General features: G+C 41.9%; 1 protein-coding gene across 4 annotated transcripts in view; it reads right to left on the reverse strand.

Moving 5' to 3' along the window:
• Window positions 1–462: 462 nt before the first annotated feature.
• The window catches only part of LOC119967537 (flap endonuclease GEN homolog 1), a 43,647-nt gene continuing 19,514 nt past the window's right edge, over window positions 463–24,595 (reverse strand). For all 4 annotated transcript variants that reach the window (XM_038800219.1, XM_038800220.1, XM_038800221.1 and 1 more), the window contains 9 exons: window positions 24,063–24,136; window positions 23,481–23,572; window positions 21,837–21,987; window positions 17,278–17,314; window positions 11,896–11,976; window positions 10,940–11,070; window positions 10,433–10,494; window positions 7,081–7,236; window positions 463–2,207 (listed from right to left, as the gene is read on the reverse strand). In XM_038800219.1, coding sequence (XP_038656147.1) covers window positions 643–2,207; window positions 7,081–7,236; window positions 10,433–10,494; window positions 10,940–11,070; window positions 11,896–11,976; window positions 17,278–17,314; window positions 21,837–21,987; window positions 23,481–23,572; window positions 24,063–24,136 — 2,349 coding nt within the window. In that variant the 3' untranslated portion in view covers window positions 463–642. The remainder of the gene's footprint in view (window positions 2,208–7,080; window positions 7,237–10,432; window positions 10,495–10,939; window positions 11,071–11,895; window positions 11,977–17,277; window positions 17,315–21,836; window positions 21,988–23,480; window positions 23,573–24,062; window positions 24,137–24,595) is intronic.

Genomic DNA, 24,595 nt, shown 5'->3' on the forward strand with positions numbered 1-24,595 from the left:
GATGGGCAGGAAGAAAGGTGGCTGCTATCTTGGGCTGACCCCAATGCGCAAATTGCAGCACCCTTTACAAAAGTAAAAACATAGGCTTGTTCACTCCCATCCGACTGCCTACTCCAACCATATTATGGTGATAGCAACATATTATAGAGTTCCATTGACTTGTTAACAAGTCCAATTGACCCTCGAGTATTTATTGAAATAAGGCAGGCCAGGCTGCATATTTTGGCACCGCACCATTTTATAGAATTTGGTCTTTTAAGGATAGCTTGGAAGACCAGGTTGGGGTGGGGGGGGGGGGGGGGGGGGGGGGGGGAGAGAGGGCGTTGGAGAGGGGGATGCATCCGCCTGTTCACACATAGAGCATTTTCCTAGTCTAGGATAAGGAATATGGTAAGTTATTTACCCTTGTGATTATTTGTTAAATTTACAACATGGGAACATTGTAAATGACTGGCAGTTTACAGCATTGTTATCTATTTTATTGGAAAATGTTGGGGGATAAATGTGTCTGTTATATACATTTATAGACTAGACATTCAAAATAACCAAAACATAGCACATCTAATTTAAAATAAACTACAAGCATCTAGAGAACCAATTCTCAAGTGTATGCATTTGAGTAGCAATTCAAATATTTGGGTGTCAAAGCTTCAGCCTTTCTGACAATGGAATGGGGCTGTCACTTATTACTATGATGGAATCATCATCGTCACTGAGCTGCTTGAAAATGGGCACACTGCTCAGATCAGGTCTTGGCAGGACAGCACTGCTTACGCTCTCTGTTTTAGCAGTAGAGGTATTTTTCTGGGATGTTAAGAATTTGCTATGAGCTTTGCTGTGCTTCTGCATTAATGCATTTTGCTCAGTTTTCCTAACACCAACATTGCTGACTAGTTTGAGTTCAATGCATTCAGTGTCTATCCTGGTGTGACCTGCTCTACCAATGACAGGACTGGCTTGGGTCTGCTGAGTCCATACTTGGCTATGATTTGCAATGCAGGATGATATCCCAGTGCTCTCTGCAGCTCTGGGTTTCACACCATGCTTTTGTATCATTCTTGAATTCTCAGTATCACTGTCATCGCTGGACGATGATACCTTGTAACAAACGCTTTTTTTTTGAACTGTTGAAGCATTTCCATTCACTAGTTTCATTCTGCGTGGTTTGGCTGATTTATTTTCCTTCAGTTTAAATGAAATGTTATCTGTCCTTGAAGGTTGGTATGAATACATAGATGGATCATGTATTCCAAAATCCTCCTCCATTGAATCCATTAAATTCTCTTTACCTAACTGAGTTAATGGGCTGGTATGGTGAGTTGCAGTTGGGTCCTCTTGTTGGTAGCATGGAGTTTCTGAGAAGTCATAATCAGGGAATCCCTTTTTATTAAAATAAATCAAATTATTTGCAAATTTTCCTTGAAGAGGCGGCTCAACAACAGCATTAGGAGATGACCCATCACTTGTACAACCAGATGAACATGACAGGGAGCCGGTTCCACTGGAATTAGGATCTGATTGACGCAGAGATAAAAACTGATACGAGTTCTTTAATAGAATTCGGTCTTTTAAGGATAAATGATAGAGATCACCCAGCATCGATGCATCCTCATGAAATAATTCCCTCATATTTTTCTGAACTGGATCTTGCCTCGACTCTGCAGAATTTTCCTTCAATGCCCCGTCTTCTATCAGTTTACTGATAGAGCCCATGGGAACACAGGACTTATCAATGACCAAGTGAGTTTGTTCAGGCGTTACAGCTTGAGTTAACAGATTGCCCTCTGATAGTGGTGTACTAAATGATTGACTCCAGTCAATGCCACTCAAATGCATCTCTGCAACTAACATAGAAGTTGAGGGAGATAGGGCATAAGCATTAAGTGTATTTTCTGATTCTGTAAGAGATAGAGACTCACAGCTAGATTTTCCTATTTCTGCACTGTACCTAACTGTAGGTTGTGCAATTTGATTTCGAGATTTTCCCCAGAATTCTTTGGGGATCTGAGTGTCTTCAGCAGAAAAGCCAGTGGAAAGATTCCAATGAGGGGCGTTGGAGGGATTTGTCTCGTGATTTATGCATTTTTCAACAGGTTCACTTCCTGCTGCAACTTCATCTTTATGGGAAGGTTGTAAATTTATTCCAGCAAGTAGCTGAGTGATTTCATCAGGCAACGGAGCCACCCTGCCTTTTCTCTTGCTTTTACCTGAAATAAAACACAAAACTCATCAATCATCTCAGCTAAAGAATTAAGTTAGTTTCCATTTCTTGCAATATTTTTTGCAAACATCATTAAATTAAAACATATTTAGTTGCTCTTCCTCTTTTTTACTTGATACTACAGTGTATTCAGTTTGAAAACTGCAGTTATATGGAGGACTGGTCAAATGGAGTAGCTGGAAAGACATCTCACGGATAGCTAATTAGCAGGAGAGAAGAAGTGGTCTAAGTTGTAGGTAAAATACATCTCCGATGCTCTGCAAATAAGCACAGCAAGGACATCTGGTGGTAACAAGTCAGTACTACAAATCCTTTATTATTTAAAATGAATGCACAAATAAGCTTTTTTCTCTCCTATCCATCTCTAAAGGCAGCAAATTACACTGGGCTTTGCTTTGTGGATGTTGGGAACCAATTATTTGTGTGTGGACATTAAAAGTGAAGATCAGTGGGCTGCTGGAGGGCATTACTGCTGGTCCTCACAAGCTATTAGTGAATTTTTAGGAGGTGAGTTTTATAGAGACTAGGAGTTCAAATGTTTGTCAGTTGTTTCCTTCACACAATACCAACGGTGTAAGGGCTCTTCCTGCTAATTCCCTTATTTCCCCTATCTTTATTTTTTCATCATCATTTTTGATCCGTGGATACTTTAAGACAAGTAGCAGAGAGAATGAGGAATTTAAGAAGTTGCAACATAGTATATGGTACTGCTAGCTTTAGACAGCAGAACCCAGACTTTGTGGCTCCTGACAGACCGGTGGGATTCAGTTCGATTGATTGGTTAATGGCCAATGAATTGGCCAAAAGGCTGTATACTTCCCAGTAACAGGTGGCATTTGGATCCTGCCTGAGTGGGATGATTTCCAGAGACCTAAGAAAAGCAGAGTTAAGACCTGGACACACACAAAAGATCTGCTCTGTTAACTAGTCATGATGTAGTCATAGGAAACTCCAAACTAATAAAGCAACAGCCATGTCGGCTGAATCCACAATAACTGACTCAGTTACAGGCAGAGATCCAATATATGTTGGAAAATTATTTAATTTAGCCCAGTGTGAGCAATTGGAACTCACCGGTAGTATTAGTGCCTAAGCCGGGTGCAACCATGAGGTTCTGCATAGAATACTGGAAAATAAATGCCATCACCAAAACAGACTTAGATCCAATTCCAATATTGGAAGACTGCATTGGTAGAATAGGTAGTGCCTCCTTCCTGTCAAAGATTGATCTGTTGAAAGGATATTGGCAAGTCCCGTTAACACCCAGGGTGAGGGAGAGATCTGCTTTTGTCACAAGGCAAGGGTTGTTTCAATGTAGGCAAACGCCATTTGGACTCAACAATGCAACATTCCAGCGGCTTATATCCAAGTAGTGGCTGGAGTGCCTCATTGCGTGGTCTACTTGGACGATGTGGTAGTGCACAGTGACTCATGGGAAGAACATATGGAGCAACTGGAGGAGCAATTCCGACAACTGGAGTTGGCCAGCCTAGTAACGAATTTGGCCAAAAGTGAGTTTGCCGTTATCATTTCTGATCCCTGGATGGTTAATGGACATTGAATGGGTCCTTCCTGTTTATTCCCTTATTTCCCCTTTTTTTATTTTGCAGTTTAATTTTTGAGGCATGGATGATTAATGGACACGTCTCTTTAAGGCAAACAGCCAATATCTTTAATTCAAGCAGAATAATAAAGTAGTTACAGGAGAGATCGCTTTGCCACCCTGTGCTGGCTTAAACTAGAGCTGCAGTCTTGTTGACACCAGAGCGATAGATGGGGTTGGGACTTGGTTTGATTGATTGGCAAGTGGCCAATGAGTTGGCCCAACAAGATGTGCTCTGCTTGGTGACAGGTGATGAAATGATCCTATCCCAGTGGAATGCTTTTCAGAGACCCAAGAAATTTCAGTTTGATTCTGGAAGCACAAAGACCAAGATCTGCTTTCACTCTCCAGAAAAGCTGCTTTGAGCGCTGTATTTCTGAATAGGAGAAAAATTACAGACTGTGCAAACAAAGATCAGTCCTGCCCATCTCTCGCCAATGTGAGTATTGCGTTTCTAAACTACAGAGAACCTGAATGAATGAGTGAATCTACAGAGAAGGCAAATATAGGCTACAAACGGAGAGTTTAACCTGCAAGCTTGCTGTGAAGGAAGTGTGCTGAAAACCATCATCTGAAACTTATGATTTTTACCCCTTTCCACCCCTCTGTGTTTGACTGTCTTGTGTGTATGTGTGTATAGGGTGGGGGGGGAAAGTTAAAATGGGATATTTGGAATTAGATAATCGTTAACTAGCTGTATTTGCTACATATTTCATTATAGTTGTTGTTATTAAATAAACAGTAATTGTGCTTATATTTACAAACTTCGCGACTGTAATTATTGGACATCCAAAGGCCAAAGACTTTGGGTATTTTTATAAGAATTATTAGTTAATTCACGTGCTGTGACTCTGGGGCATGTGGGGCTGGAATTGACGGGGCACTAGCCCAGGATGTTTTAACAGTATGCATCTTTGAGTCAAGCAGCAGAGAGAATGAGGAATTCAAGAAATTGAAACTTAGCAAATGGTGCTGCTGGCTTTGGACAGCAGAACTAAAACCTTTTCGCTCTCGAGAGATGGGGTGGGGCTCAGTTTGATTGATTGGCTGGAGGCCTATGAATTGGCCAAAAGGCTGTATTCTGCCTGGTAACAGGTGGTGATTGGATCCTGCCTGAGTGGGATGATTTCCAGAGACCTAAGGAAGGCACAGTTGGATTCTGGATCTCCTCGCTCCCTCGTGTTTTCTTCAGAAAGGCTGTGAGTTGCTGCATTTCTGAAACTGCAGAGACCTGAAAGAATCTCCAGTGAAACCATCACAGGCTGCTAATAGATAACTGGATCTGAAAGCTTACTTTGAAGGCAAGTCTGCTTAAAGCCAACTATCTGAAGCAAAGACTCTTTTTCCTTGTACTTACTACTTTCAGTCCTTTTCTCTCCTTTGTGTTTGTCTGCCTTGTGATTGTGTAGGTGGGGGGACAAGTTAAAGTTGGGGATTAGAAATTAGATAACAGTTAGCCAGTTGTATTTGCTGCAGAATCATTATAGTTCCTATTGTTTTTAAATTTACAAGCCTGCTGACTGTAGTTATTGGGCAGACAAGGGCCAAAGACTTTGGATAGTTTTCTAAGAATTATTGGTTAATTCAATGGTGTTGCAACTCTGGGTAAGGTGGGGCTGGAATTGACCAGGCACTAGCCCAGGGTGTCATAACATACGGTAATGCATCCATTGCCTCCTTGAATGACAGCAACACATTCAGCACAAGTCAGTAATTAAATCTGGTTTGTGACTACTCCATGCAGTGCATTTACCAGCTGAAGTCTTGGGCAAACGTGAGGAACTGCTTGCAGGATAAAATGATAGATTAGTTCAAAATACAACAATTCTAATCTAAATGTTATGTAAAATAGAATGTGAATGTGGAAAAAATTGCTGAAAAAATACGTTATATTGAAGCCTTTGGCCTTGCACTCCAGGACAATTGCCAGAATACCAACATCAGGGGAAACAACAACTTTATACTGTATACTATATACAGCTCCAGGGTCCCAGGTTCGATTCCCGGCTGGGTCACTGTCTGTGCGGAGTCTGCACGTCCTCCCCGTGTGTGCGTGGGTTTCCTCCGGGTGCTCCGGTTTCCTCCCACAGTCCAAAGATGTGCGGGTTAGGTGGATTGGCCATGCTAAATTGCCCGTAGTGTCCTAAAAAGTAAGGTTAGGTAGGGGGGGGGGTTGTTGGGTTACGGGTATAGGGTGGATACGTGGGTTTGAGTAGGGTGATCATTGCTCGGCACAACATCGAGGGCCGAAGGGCCTGTTCTGTGCTGTACTGTTCTATGTTCGGTTAGAAAGTGGACTCTGAGGTGTTGCCATGGAGAATAAATCAGTTAATGGTGACTGACAGTTAACTGTCAAGCATTGTTTAAAATTTAAACAAGGCAGTCTGACTCTGGTTGGTCAAGGCATCGCCATTGGGAATGAAGCAGTGAATGGCTATCAATTATGTGATGGTACCGGACCAGACCCCAATTTATGTTCGGGAACTGAATAAGAACCAACAATTTTTCAATTTGTAAAACTGTGAGGAAAGGATACTTCGCCCCAGGAGTGATTCCACTGACAAATAGGGATATTTTATACTGAACGAAACACAGTATTAGCCATATTAACAGCATAAAAAAAGTCGCTTTTCAATTAACAGTTAAATAATTCTTAAAATAAAAAGTAACATTTTAATTACTAATTTTATATTTTCTATTTCCAATTAAGTAAAGCCAATTACAAATCAAAAGCCACTTATAAATAAAGTTAGCAAACACAGGGATACTTGCTGTACTATTGTGTAGAGATTTCTTGTAAAGACTGTTCAGAGCGAGAGAGAGATTCCTTTCAGCCACAACCTGCCAATCCTTTTGTCTTTGTCAGACTAAAAAGTTCTACAGACAACCAAAATTGCTTGCTACAGACCCTATTATTTTACCCTACCATGAGTTTGCTGTGAAATTATTAATAAAGGTTTGGATCACGAGGGCAGCACGGTGGCTCAGTGGGTTAGCGCTGCTGTCTCACGGCACCGAGGTCCCAGGTTCAATCCCGGCTCTGGGACACTGTCCGTGTGGAGTTTGCACATTCTCCCTGTGTTTGCGTGGGTTTCACCCCCACAACCCAAAGATGTGCAGGGTAGGTGGATTGGCCACGTTAAATTGCCCCTTAATTGGAAAAAATTAATTGGGTAATCTAAATTTATTAAAAAAAAGTCACATGCATTCCTGATAACAGACTGGATGATGCCCCCCCTTTAATATCGCAACTTACTTTTTTGCTTCTTCTTTTCCTCCTCTTTTTCTGCTTTTTGCCTGTGAAATTGAGAAGTCATGTCTGGATATGCTGCCTGAAAGGAAACTTGATCTTCTATGGTTGACACAGTGTTCTGTGAATCTTCAGATTGATCATTTGAGTAAATGTAATGCTCTAGTTAACAAAGGAAATCATTTATTAAAATGTCAGTTACCAAGCAATTATTAGTTTCTCAGCTCAAGACGATCTAGTGTAAATAGAAGTTAACCGCTAAACAATTGCTCAGATACAACTGACTGTAGGTGAAAATAAGATGATGTTTATTATGGGATACATTTTCATCTTCATCCACTTAACCAGGTTATTCATAAAGGCCCCGCCTTCTCAACCTTACCACCGCCAGTCAGCTCTCACCCTTACCACCACCAGTCAGCTCTCACCCTCAAAGAGAAAAGCAGCTTATGATCATCTGAGACAATGGCGACTTTACCTTTATCTAATCAGTAATGTGACTGAGCGTTCCAGATACACCTGACCTTTTCCAAACCCACTCCATTTTTGTATTGTAATAATTTCTGGAAAGTCAGGCTGGTGACTTGGCCTACCATAATACTGTCCAGACAGTGAAGGTAAAAATCTCTCATGTTCAATTGCTGACTTTAAAATTTACAATGGTCTATGAAAAAAAGTGACATATATGATGCAAAATTATGAATGTGAACTACTCAGTAAAATAAGTAGTATGATTGGCAAGAAAGAGTTCATGTGCTAAATTGTGATTTAGAGAATCAACATTTATAAACGTATCCAAGAGCTGAGCTTTCCAGCCAATGCAGGGTGATTAGTGTAAGTGGCTATGGGAAAAACATCTCATTACTGGATCTCGAAATTTTAAAATTTATTGTTGCTTAGCCATCCCTGATTGCCCTTAAAAAGGTGGTGATGGGCTTCCTTTTTGAACTGCTGTGGTCCATGTGTTGTAGGAAATCCCGCTATGTGGTTTAGAAGGTACCAGAATTTTGACATAGCAACAGTGAAGGAAAGTTGATATAGTTCAAAGTAAGGATGGTGAGTGACTTGGAGGTGAACTTGCAGTTGGTGTTCGCATGCATCTGCAAACACCTCATCCTTCTAGATGCAGAGGTTGAGGGATTGAAAGGTTTGTTTGAGTTACTCTTGATGATTTGCTGTTCTGTACCTCATAGATGGCACATACAGCTGCCACTGTGCATTGGTGGTGGAGGAGTGAATGTTCAAAGTGGTGGATGGGGTGCAATCAAGCCGGCTGCTTTGCCATTGGTGGTGTTGAGATGCTTGAATGTTATTGGAGCTGCACACAGCCAGGTAAATGGACAGCATTTCATCACACTCTTCACCTGTGCCTTATAGATGGTCATAGGCTTTGGGAAGTCAAAAGGCGAGTCATATTTATATGTTTGGTCCAATTAAGTTTCTGGTCAATGGTAACTCCCGGATGTTTTCAAGTGGGAGATTTAGCGATGGTAATGCCACTGAATATCAAGGGGAGAAGGTTAGATTCTGTCTTGTTGAGGATAAGTCATTGCCTGGCACTTATGTGGCATGAATGTTACTTGCCACTTATAGCCCAAGACTGAATATTGCTCAGGTCTTGCTACATATGGGCACAGACTGCTTCAGTACTTGAGGAGTCGCGAATGGCACTGAACACTGTGCAATTATCAGTGAACGTTATCAGTGAACATCCCCACTTCTGACCTCACAATGTAAGGAAGGTCATTGATGAAACAGCTGAAGATGACTCGGGGTGAGACACAACCCTGAGGAACTCATGCAGCAATTTATCATTGCCAATCCACCTAACCTGCACATCTTTGGACTGTGGGAGGAAACCGGAGCACCCGGAGGAAACCCACGCACACGCGGGGAGGATGTGCAGACTCCGCACAGACAGTGACCCAAGCCGGAATCGAACCTGGGACCCTGGAGCTGTGAAGCGATTGTGCTATCCACAATGCTACCGTGCTACACTACAATGCAATAGGCGGACATTCGGCCCATCGAGTCTGCACCGTCACTCTCAAGGAACACCCTACCTAGGCACGCAACCCTCCCTATGCCCATAGCCCAATAATCCCACCTAACCTTTTGAACACTAAGGGGTAATTTTTTTCACTGCCGAGTAGATACCAGTTTTGCAGCTGAAATGGAACATCTTGGCCAGGGGCACGTCTAGGTCTGGAGCACAAGTCTTTAGTACTATTGCCAGAATATAGTCAGTGCCCATAGCCTTTGCAGTGTCTTTAGCCATTTTCTGATATCACACGGAGTGAACTGAATTGGCCAAAGACTGGCATCTGTGATGCTGGGACCCCAGGAGGAGGCTAAGATGGATCATATACTGGGTACTTCTGGCTGAAGATTGTAGCAAACGCATCAGGTTTATCTTTTGCATTGATGTGCTGGGCCCCTCCATCATTGAGAATGGGAATATTTGTGGCGCCTCCTCTTCCAATTAGTTGATTAATTGTCCATCACCATTCACCACTGGATGGGCACAGTAAGAAGTCTTACAACAATAGGTTAAAGTCCAACAGATTTGTTTGGAATCACTAGCGTAACTCCTTCATCAGGTGTTGTAAGACTTCTTACTGTGCCCACCCCAGTCCAACACCGGCATTTCCACATCATAACATTGGATGTGGCATGACTGCAGAGCTTAAATCTGATCCATTGTTTGTGGGATCAATTAGCTGCCAATCGTTTGTTGCTTTCACTGTTGGGTATGCAAGCAGTCCTATGCTGCAGCTTTGTACAATGACTTTCAATTGCCTGGCCTTTTTAATGCAGTCTCACATCTGGTGCAGTTAAACAGTTTAAGGACCATCTTTGCCAGTAGGTAGGGCTGCAAGGTGTCAGGAGGGAATTCAGCATCACAAAGACAGTTGTGGCCAATGGATTTATTGAGATTTGTTCACCATATATATTTTTACCTCGTGAGGTTTGCATACTTTTAATCTGCTTACTTGGCAGAAACAGTCAGCCTGAAACTTTCAGGCTATGAACTTCATAATAACCTTGCAAGAAATGCAACTGACATTTCTTCATGTTTTAGAGGAAAATATTATTTTGGAAAAGTTTGGAATGTCTCAGAAATTGCTTCCTGGACCTGTGATGAAGGATTTCATCAATAAGATATTTTGCAGACTTATAGGTTTAATTTACAGGCAATATTGTACATTAGTAATGTTTATGACCATTGTGGGACATTTTGTGATTCTCTTACATGGCATGTCGTCATAGTTAACATAAGCTGAAAGTATGATCACAAAGCCAGGCTCTAGTTTTCCACGTAACATCTTTGGAAAGTTAAAACTTTAAACTAAATTACCTGGCTTTCCCCACAGAATTTCAAAACATGGAATCCCATTCCGAATTCTTGTTCTGACAACTCTTAAAAGGAAAAAGGAAAGAAGTCTGAAATCCAGAATACGTTACAGACTATAGTGCAGCAAAAAACATATTATAACACATCCAGATGTAAAGAATTATAGTGTTAAGTGCTTTTACAGACAGGCCATTGAAGATATCTTCTGTACTCCATTCTCTCCTATATATCTGGCTTCTGTGCAAGAATGAGAAGACATTTGCAGTGGGACAGCCCCTCGCTCCACAAAACTATGCAAACGCATGGTTGCCCAACCATTCCTTGTAATCAAGTATTAACATACCCAGCCAGGACACTGTGTAACAGGCAGCAAATATGATGCAAAGCAGATAAACTGCCTTCAGTTATGTCTAGTATTGTAAACAAAATAGCAATATAGATTGTTCAAGAATATTAAACCAAAAAATGAGGTATAAATAATGGTTAATTAAGCACTTTAGTGATTAGTACCTTATCGGTTGTAAATGACATGGGTCTCTTTTTCCCAATTTTCTTTCTATCATATCGTGGTATGAGAGTAAGATCAGCACTTTTTCACATGTGTAGTGCCTAGGCCACTCCATTTTATCCAGGGCAAAATTCTAGATGTATGAAACAAAACTTCTGTTAATGTGGCACGATGAGCTATTTGTCAAAAGCTGTCCGGATCATCTGGGGAGGAAATCCAAACTTTTGCTGCATGGAAGTTTCTTTGCCCTACAAGTGTACACATTAGACCAGGAAATGCTATTAGCCAAACCAATACGTATGCACCCTATTTTGTCTGTTGTGCTGATATGTCTGAATTTGGGTTTTAAAAAGTATAGGAGAGAAAGAAAATGTTTTTTCACTGTAAGATAGACATTTTGTGTGTTTCCTCTTGTTAACCTTGAATTTAATTCTCAATCAACCTGATTTGTGGCTTATACCCTGAGTTACAAAATCTCAGAATGTTATTTGCCTGTCAGTCAGAGAACACAAGATGACTTGTACAATTTTTAGCAAGCTGATCAGTGGTGTAAAAAGGTTACTGTCAACCCAAGCATGCTTGGCACATAAAGCTATGTTTCAGTTCATGAGAAACAAGGGTTTGTTTGTGGAAGTACTCCTTTATGGCAGAAGAATAAAAGTGTATTTGAAGGATACTCTGTTGTAAGTCTGGTGCTTAGTGGATGCTGATCAGAAGAGGAAGCCTGGTTGATTTTTTCCCTTGCTGTCCAAGAAGGCATTGTTCTATTGTAGCGTAATAACATCTCTAGATAAAATCAGAAAACCCATTAAAAGACTAGGGTTCAAACTTGAGACCCACCTGTTGTGCATGTTTGGTTCACTTAGCAGCTGGGCTGAAGATTTTCAATTTGATATTTCAATTAAATGCATTATTGTAACATTTTGAATAAACCACTTTGTAAAATGTTATTCCATACCTGAAGTAAAAGCAATTTTGGTCGCTTCCATTGAACATTTTGAATTAGCTGGTCTTTACTGATAAGAAATTCTCTGATTACCTGAAGCACAGAAAACAATATTTACATAATCATAGAATGGTTACAACACAGGAGGCCTTTTGATCCTTTGTGTCTGGGTCAACTTTGTGTCTGGGTCAACTCCCTGAAAGAGCAAATCATCCTGCCCTAATCCCCTACCTTTTCCCCTTAACACTGCCAATATTTTCTCTTCAGATAATTAACGAATGCATTTTTCAAAGCCAAGTTTGAATCTGCCTACACCACACCCTCAGTCAGTACATTCCAGATTCTAACCATTTGCTGTGTAAAACGTTTCTCCTCATGTTTCCTATGGTTCTTTCCCAATCATCGTAAGATCTCTGAAGAGTCATACAGATTCAAAACGTTATCTCTGTTTCTCCCACCACAGATGCTGTCAGACTTGCTCAGCTTTTCTAGCATTTTCTGTTTTTATTTCAGATTTTCAACATCAGCAAAAAAGGTTTCTTTTATTAACATTGGTGTACTCTGGTTCTCAACCCTTCTGTCAATGGAACCTGTTTCTCCCCATATACTCTGTCTAGAGCCTTCATAAGTTTAAACATCTCTAACTTTTCAACCTTGGAAGACACCACAACCTCAATCCATCCATGTAATTGAACTCCTTAATCTCTGGAACCATTCTTGTAAACCTTTTGGCACTCTCTCCAATTCTTCACATCCTTCCTAAAGTGTGCTGTCCAGAATTAGACACACTACTCCAGTCAAAGCCAAATCAGTGTTTTATAAAGGTTCAGCATAACTTCTTGCTTTTGTTATCTGTCTCTATTTATAAAACCCAGAGCATAACTTGTTACCTACTTTTTCAACCTGCACAGCCATCTCCAATGATTTCTGCACATAAACCCCTAGCTCCTCCACTGCTTTTAGTCCTGTGTCCTTGATAATGCCTCTCCCAATTCTTCCTACCAAAATGTATTTCTTCACTCTTTGCTGCATTAAATTTGATCTGTCACTTGCCTGTCCATACCACCAGCCTGTCTATGATCTTGAAATCTACACTATCTTACTTACAGTCACAGTGGTTCCTTGTTTGGCGTCACCAGTAAATACTAAAATTGTGCTATGCACACAAGTCTAGGTCACAAACAAAGGTAAAGAAAAGCAATGGCCTTAGTATCAATTTGGGGAACCCAACTGTATGTCTTCCTCCGGTCAGAAAAACAACCATTCATCACTCGTCTGTTTCTGTCTATCAGCCAATTTTGCATGTACACTGCTCGCCTTATTTCCTTTATGATCCTTGGATGAATCCCACCTGATCGTGTTGACATATCAACCTTAAGTTCAATCAATGTGTCTCAAATACCTCTATTTTCACTATAACTTGGGAGTGTAGCTTCTTCCTTGGTAAAGACAGATGAAAAGCACTCATTTTGTACCTCAGCCATGTCCTCTGCCTTCATATATAAATCCCTTTTGGTCCCTTTTTGGCCCACCTCTACTTTTTCTACTCTTTAACTATTTACCTGTCTAGAGAAGATTTTTGGATTCCCTGTTCTCTTTACTTACCTCTCTGATTTTTTTTCGCTTCTCATCATAGTTCTCATTATTAACTATCAACCTGACATCTGTCACATGCACTCTTTTTCTGCCTCATCTTACTCTGTATACTTTCTGTCTTCTGCGGAGATCTGGATTTGTTTGACGTAATTCTCCTACTCGTGGAAATAAACACTGATCTGGCTTTGACTGGAGTAGTGTGTCTAATTCTGGACAGCACGATTTAGGAAGGACCTGAACCATTAAAGGCAGCCAATTTTTCAATTATTTTTGCTTGCCACTCCAGTTTATCTTCTTACGTTTACTCTATGTTGTGTTCTGCTGCTTCGGATAACACAGGCTGCTACTTGATGGAGTCTTAACTAAAGGATGCTCCAGACTCTGAAATGAGTTCAACGTGTTTATTGAACTACTAACACAGTTCTCAAACGAGTTCAACTGTCTGCTAATCTAACTGTAGTAACTCAGTCTAACTGTACCAGCTTGCTGTAAGTACGTGCTGGGGTGTGATGCTGCTGATGAACCCTGTCTAACTCTCTAGATGTCTGTCTGTGGAAAGAGGCAGGGTGTGAGTGCCTCATCCCTTTTATAGTGTTTATGTCATGCCCCCTTGTGGTGATGCCACCTGAGTGTCCTGACTGCCCATTGGTTGTTTCCTATTCTGAGTGTTCACTGGTTGCATGTTTGCATATCATGACACTCTAGATTGTCCCTTGTCCTTTTCCAATGCTAACTTGAACTATTTCATAATATGATCACTGCTTCCTACCTGCCCGCTTACTGTCATTTGATCCACTCACCAGTGCTTCCTTCTTTGTTGGGCTGAAAATATACTGATCTAGAAAATTTTCCTGGACATGCTCAGAAAACTCTGCCCTTTATACTGTCTCTAATCCAGTCTACAAGATAATTCAACTTCCCTGTGATAACTACTCTAATTTTTCATCACTATAATTTCCTTTAAAATTTATTCCTGTATACAATACACCCAATTGAGTACCTCTACTGTTTCTTAGCTGTGACCAAATACTGTCCTAAACCGCTCTCTCTCCATCATCGTAATTTTATCTTAATAAGGTCACTTTCTCCCCTTCTCTTTCTTTCCTGAAAAACCTGCATCAAAGAACATTTAATACTCAGTCCTACCCTTTTTCTGAGCAAAGTCTGCTATCACCATTATATTCCTGTGTCCATCTGCGTTTGCAGCATGCCAACATTATTTACCATATACAGTGCATATGCAATCATGCATCATAAACCTAATTTCGACCTTATTGCATTTCCTCCAACTATAACCCCATTGAATGAAGCATAGAAAATTGGAGCAGAAGTAGGTCATTCTGCTCTGCCAATCAATATGATCATGGCTGATCGTGTATCTCAATGCCATACTCCCGTGCTTTCCTCAAAGCTTTTGAACGTCCTTAGAGTCTAGAAACGTATCTGTTTCTTTCTTACATATATTCAGCGACTTGATCTATATTAGAGTTCCACAAGTTCAACATCCTCTGGGTGAAGAAATTTCTCCTCATCTCAGTCCTCAATGATCTACCCCATATCTTCAGACTGTGACATCCCCGGCAGAGGAAACAACATCCCTGCATTCAGTCTGTTCATCCCTGTCAGATCTTTAGACGTGGCAATTAGACCCCCCTTCATTCTTTTAATTTCCAATGCATACAGGCCTAGTTGACCAAATCTTTCCTAAATGATAATCCTGTCATCCCAGGAATCAGATCTTCAATGTCTGCTGCACTTCCTCTATAGCAAGTACATCCTTCTTAGGTAAGGAAACCAAAACTGCACCCAAAACTCCAGGCACGTTTTCACTAAGGGAGTGAGCTGTCACCTGGACAGCCTTAAATGCTTTACTATTTCTTACTCTAGTGCTATCTGTCTCTCCCAATCCTTTCTTCTCCCTTTCTAACACAACACCCTAATTCAAGTTTTTTGAATCTGTAGTTCGCGGGCGAATGTCGGGAGGATTGTGGACCGGCTTTTAAATGGAACAAGGCAATCTCCCGACCAGAAGTATCGGCAAAGAGCAGGTCACACACCCGGCACGTACACTGACGTCATGCGTCAGTGCTTTAGGCGCAAAATCATGGAGGAGAGATTCCTCCATTTTCTAGCTGCAAGCAAGGCAACAGGACTGTGATGAACTGAAGATGTAATGTTTTGTTATATGGAAGAGAGGGCCAGAGACACAAACAGGCCAGTTTATCACAACTGAATCCACTATAGAGAGCCCCTCAGGAGATACCATGGCAGGACAAAATAGTGCTAGTGTTAGTTCTATACAGAGCTCCAAGTCCTTTGGTGAACTGCCATCAAAGAAAAAAAAAACAGAAAGAGGGAATAAAGCAGTATAAAGGTGATTTCTTGAGGTATGGCTTTGTTAATTGTGCCAATGCAAATCAGAATGTGTGTAATATGCAGCGAAGTACTGGCAAATGAGAGTTTAAAATCCTCAAAACTTCAAATCCATTTGAAGACGAAGGACAAACCTTTTGATTTTTTTCAAAGGATGCAGTGAGAACTTAAACCATTAGCAAGTCCGGAGTATTTGTGAAAGTTGTGAATTTCATTCAACACAAACAACTCAATATCAGGTTTTTGAGGCTCTATGTTCCAATATGGGGGCTGAGCACACACATTTATTGTTGCACACAGAGCTGTGTTGGGTGTCAAGGGTCGGGTGCTTGTCAGAGTTTACGAACAGAAGTCTCAAATCCACACTTTCCCCCTTGAGAAATCGTTCCCCCGGCTGATTCACTTGGTGATGAAACTTGAATGCTAACTACGTCTTACCTTGCAGTTCATCGTTTCAATTCTAAACTAACTGAAGCTCAAATTGTAAGGAAAGGATGATGATTGCTTTTGGCACTGTGAAGAAATATATGCTTTCCAAAAGTGATTGAAAGTTTGGTAAGTGCGAGTACAAAGCCACAACTACTATATATTTCCCACACTGCTACGACACATTGAAGAAAACAGTGTTAGTAATGGATCTGTCAATAGACTGGCAAGCCTTATTCAGTTGCATCTGGCTGTGGGTCCAGAGGAGAAGTTTCAGATTTTGAAAGGGGAGGTGGGTGAAAAATCCTTTTGAGATTGAGACCCTGGAGCCAGTTATTTAAATACATTTAGAGTACCCAATTCATTTTTCCAATTAAGGGGCAATTTAGCATGGCCAATTTACCATCTTTGGATTGTGGGGGCGAAACACACGCAAACACGGGGAGAATGTGCAAACTCCACAAGGACAGTGACTGTCAGTTATTAACTTACAGCTGACTCCAAATGAAGAGACTGTACTTCTGCGCCTCACCTGTGACAGCACATTATAAACACACAAGTCTATGAGGCTGTCAACATTCTGGAATAGCATCTCCGAGGAGTATCCAGTGCTGAGTAAAACAAACATTTTGTTGTTAGTGTCCTTCACAGCTACCTACATGCGAGGTTGGATTTTCCGTCTTCACAAAGATAAAGACAGCACAAAGGAACCAGCTAAACTCTGCACCTGGTATGCGCATCTCGACCCGTGAACCTGACTGAGTGAAATCGTGAGGACCAAGCAGACTCACTGGTGGCATTAAAGGTAAATGAAAATGGTGTGTTGCGAAGGTCAGCTGGCGTGGGTCAGCCAGTTGTGGGTCCCGGGAAAATAAGTTTGAAAACAATGGCCTGGTTTGTATCTCTGTTAGTTTAGTATAAAACTCTTTAATAACAAATGTTTGCTATAGATTTTGTATCATAAGGAGTTAACATTTCAAAAATCATTTTCATATTTACCTCTTCAAATGGGAAATGCTCACAAGTTCTTGCTTTTCTGAAAGAAACAAGGAATTCAAATTTGTCCAAGAAATCTCACATCCTAAGGGAGCACATTGGAATCAATGAATTATTTCTGCAATACTCTATTGTTTAAACACGTGAGGCAGCCTATTTATGAACAGCAAAGTTGTCATGGTCCCATAGTCCCATAGGCTGCTTTCCCCCCTGAGAGAGAGAACTGACTGGTGGTGATTTAACCCGAGGATCAGGGCAGCACGGTGGTAGCACTGCTGCCTCACAGCGCCAAGATCCCAGGTTCGATCCTGGCTCTGGGTCACTGTCTGTGGAGTTTGCACATTCTCCCCATATTTGCGTGGGTTTCGCCCTAACAACCCAAAGATGTGCAGGGTAGGTGGTTCGGCCACGCTAAATTGCCCCTTAATTGGAAAAAATGAATTGGGCATTCTAAATTTTAAAAGATTAAAAAAGATTTAACCTGAGGATCACCAAATTTCAGGCAAGGGATAAGGGACAACCTTCGTGTACAGTATGGTCCCGTAAAGAGTAAATGATTGACATGGTAATCTGCTTTTGAAATTGTTTAAGTGAGGTCAGATAGCCAGGGCAAACAGCAGAATTCCCTATTTCTCTCAATTACCTTTCACAACTACCTGGGCAGGCTGAAAGAAATCAATCATCAAAAAGATGGTACTCTCGTCAATACAACACTCTCAGTACTGCACATAAATATCAAGCTAAATCAGGACTTCCGAAACTACTCCAGCCACAGAACCCTTTGAACTCCTAAGAGTACAGACGGAACCCTGAAGAAAAAGAGTTATTGAAGAGTTAAACCACAAAAAACAATTATTAATGCACACAATAGGTACAAACATACAAAAACTGATTTATAAAAGTAAATTTTATTTCTTATATCTACTCATTTATAATAATTTAAAAGTTTTCTTATTTATTTGTTTTGTCATTTTAATGGAAGGAGAAATGCTGATCATTTGCTCTGGGAATATCTGCCCGAGATTCCCATTTTAGACATGCACACACACGCCAATAGACTCACACCACCACACACATTCACACAAGCATGCACCCGGCTACCTCTCAAACACACATGTGCTCAACTTTCTCACACACACACACTGACGCATGCCTACCTCACGCACATGCGCGCACACACGCCCACCTCTCACACAAGAGCGTGGCCACCTCTCGCTCACACGTGCGCCCACCTGTCACACACAAGCGCTTGCCCACCTCTAACTCATTGCATGCACACCTCTTACTCACACATGCGCCTGAGAGCTGGGTGTTAATGGGCAAGAGCGTGCATGTGTGTGTGTGTGTGTGCCAGCACATACACGTTCACACCTAGACATCCAGCTCTGCACACGTACGTGCACATCTCTCTCGCGCACACCCAGCTCTCTCTCGTGTGTGTGCGCACACACACACACTAAGCTCTCTCTGTCACGCATACATAGCTCTCTCGCGCACGCACCTCCCTCCCTCTCCCACATGCGCGCGCACACACACACCCAGCTCTCTCATGCGTGCTCTCTCTCGCGTATACCATCACCCATCTCTCTCGTGTGTGCACACAGCTTTCTCCCGCACGCAGTCTCCCAGTTATCTCGCTCGCACGAACACGCAAACACACAGCTCTCTCTCGCGCGCAGACATCCAGCTCTCTCCTGTACCCGCTCAGACACCCAGCTCTCTCTCTAGCGCGCATGTACACACCCAGCTTTCTCGCACACCCGTACACACTCTGCGCTCTCTTTCGCACGTGCACACACACACCCAGCTCTCTCTTGTGCGCGTACATACATACACACCCAGCTCTCTCTCGCATGCGCATACACACCCAGCTCTCTCTCGCACGCACATACACACCCAGCTCTCTCTCACTCGCACGTACACACCAAGCTCTCTCTCGCACGTGCGTACACACACCCAGCTCTCTCTTGCGCGCGCGTAAACACACACATCCAGCTCTCTCTCTCACCCACGTAATCACACACATCCAGCTCTCTCTCTCGCACGCACACACCCAGCTCTCTCGCGTGCGTGCGCACACACCCAGCTCCCTTGTGTGCGCACACCCAGCTCCCTCTCTCACGCATGCGTACACACACACATTCAACGTTCTGGTACATATGCGCACACACACTCTGCTCTCTCGTGCCACGCTCACACACCCAGTTCTCTCTTGCGCGTGCGCGCTCACACACCCAGCTCTCCCTCTCGAGTGCACGTTCACATACCCAGCTCTCTCTCTAGCGTGCATGCTATATATATATATATATATATATATATATATATATATACATACCCCCCACCCACACACCCAACTCTTGCATGCATATCCAGCACCCTCTCTTTTGCACAGGTGCACACCCACACACACTTAGCTCTCTTATGCATGCACACACACATTCAGCTCTCTCGCATGCGCACACGCACTCCCAGCTCCATCTCGTGCACACGCACACAAACGCCCAGCTCTCTTTCGTACGCAAACACACAGCTCTTTATCGAGCACACACAAACAGCTCTCTCATGCGCAGACACGCAGCTCTCTCGTGTGCGCATGCAACCACCCGCCCCACATACACCCAGCTCTCACACGCGCATGCTCAGATACACATCCAGTTCATCTGTACATGCGTGCACACGCACACCCAGCTCTCTCATGTGCCCGTGCGCAGTCACATAGCTCTCTCGCGTTTACACACATATACACACACACAACTGTCTCTCTCGAACGCGCACACACATAGCTCTCTCACGCACACCTTCCAAACTTTTTTTGCACATGCGAACAGACAGCTCTCTCGGCACGCAGACAGCACTTTCTCACGCACTCGCAGACATTCAGCATTCTCTTTCCCGTGCACCCCCCACCCACACACCCAGCTCTTGCACGCGCACGCACACATACACACCCAGCTCTCGCACTCACACATACCCCCAGCTCTCTCTTGCGAACACACACTCTCTCTCTCGCGCACATACATATGCCAGTGCCCTCGCCGCTAATGCACACGCCCAGTTCCCTCACTTGCACGCACACACCCAGCTCTCTCAGGCGCGCACACACACACACACACACATCCAGCTCTCTCGCACGCACTTGCATAGCTCTCTCGCGCGCACGCACACAAACACACAGCTCTTGCACACACATACACCCAGCACTCTCTCTCGAGCTCACACACACACACCGAGCTCTCTCGTGGGCATGCACACAACCAGCTCCCTTGCTCGCACACAGCTTCCTTCCATGCACGCACACCCATCTCCCTTGCACGCACACACCCAGCTCCCTCAGAAGCACACACAGCTCTTTCGTCCATGCGTACACATGCACATACACCAAGCTTTCTCGCACGCCCATACACCCAGCTCTCTCTCGAGTGTGCGCGCCTCTTGCGCACATGTGCACCCAGTTCCCTTATCCGCGCACACCCACCCAGCTCTCTCTCGCACGCACACTCTCCCAGCTATCTTGCTCGCGTGAACATGCAAACACACAGCTCTCTCACTTTCGCTCTCTCTCTCGCATACGCACGCACGCGTATGTACGTGCGCACGCACCCGGCTCCGTCTTGCACGCGCATACACACTCAGCTCTCTCTCACATGTACACACCCACCAAGCTCTCTCTCACACGCGCGTACTCACACCCAGCTCTCCCTCGCACGTGTACACACACACTGCTCTCTCGCACACGTGTACACACACACACTGCTCTCTCTCGCACGCATCCAGCTCTCTTTCGCACATGCATACACAGCTCTCTCTCATGCATACACGCAGCCAACCAGCTCTCTTGTGTGCGTGCGTAACCACCTGACCCACACACCCAGCTCTCGCACGCATGCACACACACACGCAGCTCCTTTGTATGCACAAATATATACCCATCTCTCTCGCACACACATTTACACATAGGAGACTCTGGACTATGTCATCATTACAGTTTAGAGATAAGTTTGTTTACTTCAGTAGAATATTTTGGCAACACTCAATACTGCTGCAGAAACACTGAGTCATGGAGGAAATATGCAAACTGTTTTCTTGGCAATCTTCAGAAAAGATAAGTTAACAATTCTGTTTGCATACAATATGACACAACGTTTTGTCAGATGGAAATATATATTTACATAACTGATAATTCTTTATCTTTCATTAGGATACATTTAGCACCGGGGCGGCTTGCAGAATAATTTTATGCTTGCGAAGTGTTTTTTTCAAATACTGATGCTTGTTAGGACATGAAATGCCCTACTAATCCAATACAACTAAGTAGCTGGAAGGATATTTGAAACATATTGAACAATTTGATTAACGAGCTTCACGGGTGAATGAAAAGTGACAGGTGAATGGGTAGACAATCAGATTAAACTGTTAGGCAGGCATCTCACTGAATACCGTGGTGTTGTATAATATATATTTTAATATGTATGAGAACTGATATGAAAAAAGTCATTTAAATAACATACTATAGGAGATCTCTCAATGCTGCAGCGTGCACACTACAGCATAAACGTACTTACTTTTTGATGTTTCTCTCTACCAAGCTGATTTTCCTCTTCCGCTCTGCCTGATGCCAATCACACGGGCACAGATAGTCATTTCCATGCAGTAAACAGCACTTATTATTTGCACACAATTGGCAGCCCTTGTTTGCATGCTCCCTAGCTAATCCTATATGGAATACAATAGAAAAATGTGCAATTCATACTTTGTAATAAAACTAAGAAATGGACAGCATGATTAAGCTATGGTTTATACATTTTCATCATGCAGTTACTTCAGGCATTACCAATTTAAGTCCACAATCTGGAATGTTCTCCATGAACTCCTCAGTTTCTCTCCTTTAAGATTGTTCTTAATTCACACTCCTTTCAATGGTTGACCTGCTAGTCTCTTTCTTCACCTCAGTGCCATTTTTTGTCTGATTATGCCTCAGTAAAGCATTTTGGAACATTTTTCTAAACTGTTTTTGCTCAAAGGAGCTGAAACAAAATAACTGGAAAATGTATTGGGTTTCAGTCCGTGAAATAATAGGCTGGATTTTACATTCCCCCAGTGGGTTTGATATTTAAAATCCAGCAGGTGGCCTTTATGTCTTCTATTTGCCATTTCCAGCAGAAGAGCCTGTCTTTCAGGTGTTATTCAATAGACTTCTTCGGTGCTTTTAATAAAAAAACAAGCTTTATTCTAAGAATTTAGTTAACATTTGTATAAACACACACAGCAAGAATTGTTATCAACTACAAACATAAATACCCCACACAGCTACAGTAATCTATGTATAACCTTTAGTGAATTCTCCCTTAACTGTTCCAATTCAATAACAAGATCCCATAAACCAAAAACCCCTTTTTACCAAAACAGCAGGTAACTATAATCATTGGGTTTCTTCCTTGGAATAACTCTTTAAAACTGAAAATAGAGAGACAGGCCAAAATACTTCTCTATCTGAGTCTACAGCAGCCAAATGTGAAAACGAAAGTAAAAAAACTCAACAGAGCACAAACCAGCTCCAAAACTCAAAGCAAAAGTAAAAACTCACAAATCCACAGCCCAGCCCCACCCACACAATGACATCACTGAAGTCATGTAATAAGAGAGAAACCTTTCTTAAAGGGACCCTCGCATGACAATAATTATCAGTTTACACTAGAACTGATCAGTATGGAAAATTGGAACAGTTGTTTTTTGTACACATGACTCCTCAGCACAAAATTTCCATCATGACAATCTCACTCATTCGGGTTATCCACAGAATGGGTATGAAGATAAAGTATTTTTGTATAGCAGCTGGTACATGATTTAAGAGGAAAAATTGCTCTTGTTCTTCTGCAGTAACGTTGTATACTGATTTGTTAAAATGAGTTTAGATGCATCACCCATTAACTTTAGTCACAGAAAGTGCTTTATACCACAACAAAGCTGAACTGTTTGGGGCAGCTTGAAGCTAACAAAATATGGGTAACCACTCCATTTTCCAATATTTGCACCTCCTGATAATCTGAATCACAGCATCTGAGATTTATTTTTACATTTGTAAACTTATGGAGCCTGAATGTTTCCTGGACTTTACTCGTTTTTTTTTGTTGCAAGCCTTTAAATGTGGATTTCACAAGAATTCTATGTCGTGATTTGAAGAGCATATTAAATGGAGAGCTAGCTACCTGGGTGTTGGCACACTGAACAATGTGCTTTCTTTTCAACAGCTGTATCATGAGTAGCAACATCCTCAAACTCAAGTTTCCAGAGTTTAAACCTAGAAAGATTAACAACAGTCACTTTCTTTCACATTTTAACTTTTCTTTTTATTGTCACTAATTGGAATCAGTAAATACAAACTATTGAATCTTTAATGATTTGCCCATATCAGCCTTCAAAATTCACTGTAAATATTTTTATCAACTGAGGGAAAGACTTTTTAGAAAAAAGGAAAGCACTCCACATGTTTAAAATGGGAAGTGGGAACATGGAGACAGAAGAAGAAAGTAGAACATATTTGAAGCTACAATAGCCAGAAAATAGCTGCATTAGACATTACGTAGAATAACTGGACAATGTGGATGAGAGAGGAGAAAGAAAGGGGATGGAATCATGAACACAGGTAAAGCATCATTTTATATATAATTGTAGTTTATCCATTTACTTTCACAGTTATTGATGTTTGGGTAGCCTAATTACTGTATTATTCATGTTATTTCAGCAAACAAAAGAACAGGTGATCAAGGAGACAAGGGATATTATTTTACCTCTGAAGAAGGCTCAGTCCATTCATCGTCTCAACCAACCTCAAAACTTGTTCCTTCCCAACCCCTGGAACTCCCTAGAATGAGAAATAAAAAATGTACATTAAAAAAAAAAACTTATGAATACTTACGTTTTCTTTTAAAAACTTTAAAATACTCAAGAGAAAAGTACAATTAAGAAATATATTAACAACCAATAAACTCAGATTTTATGACAATTGGGGACAATTTTAAATCTAGTTGTATCAAATTATTTAACCATTTTGCAGGGTATGCCATTACTGGAAATAATATTAGAATCTTTGTCAGCATCAGTGAAGGTTTTCATAATACAACAGAATGTTTTCCCAACACACGGAAGTCACTCTTCACTAACAAGTAATCATTTCAGTTCTATTTTCAAATCTTCCATTACTGTTGTCCCACATCCTACTGATATTCGATTTTTACAACTCAATGATGTATGCTTAGAAAATAACTTGCCTAAATGTCTTATTTTCTTTTGATATGCTTAACTATAAACCAAATCTCTTAGT

The sequence above is a fragment of the Scyliorhinus canicula genome, chromosome 6 (assembly GCF_902713615.1).
Source record: "Scyliorhinus canicula chromosome 6, sScyCan1.1, whole genome shotgun sequence".
In the NCBI taxonomy this organism is placed as follows: Eukaryota; Metazoa; Chordata; class Chondrichthyes; order Carcharhiniformes; family Scyliorhinidae; genus Scyliorhinus; species Scyliorhinus canicula.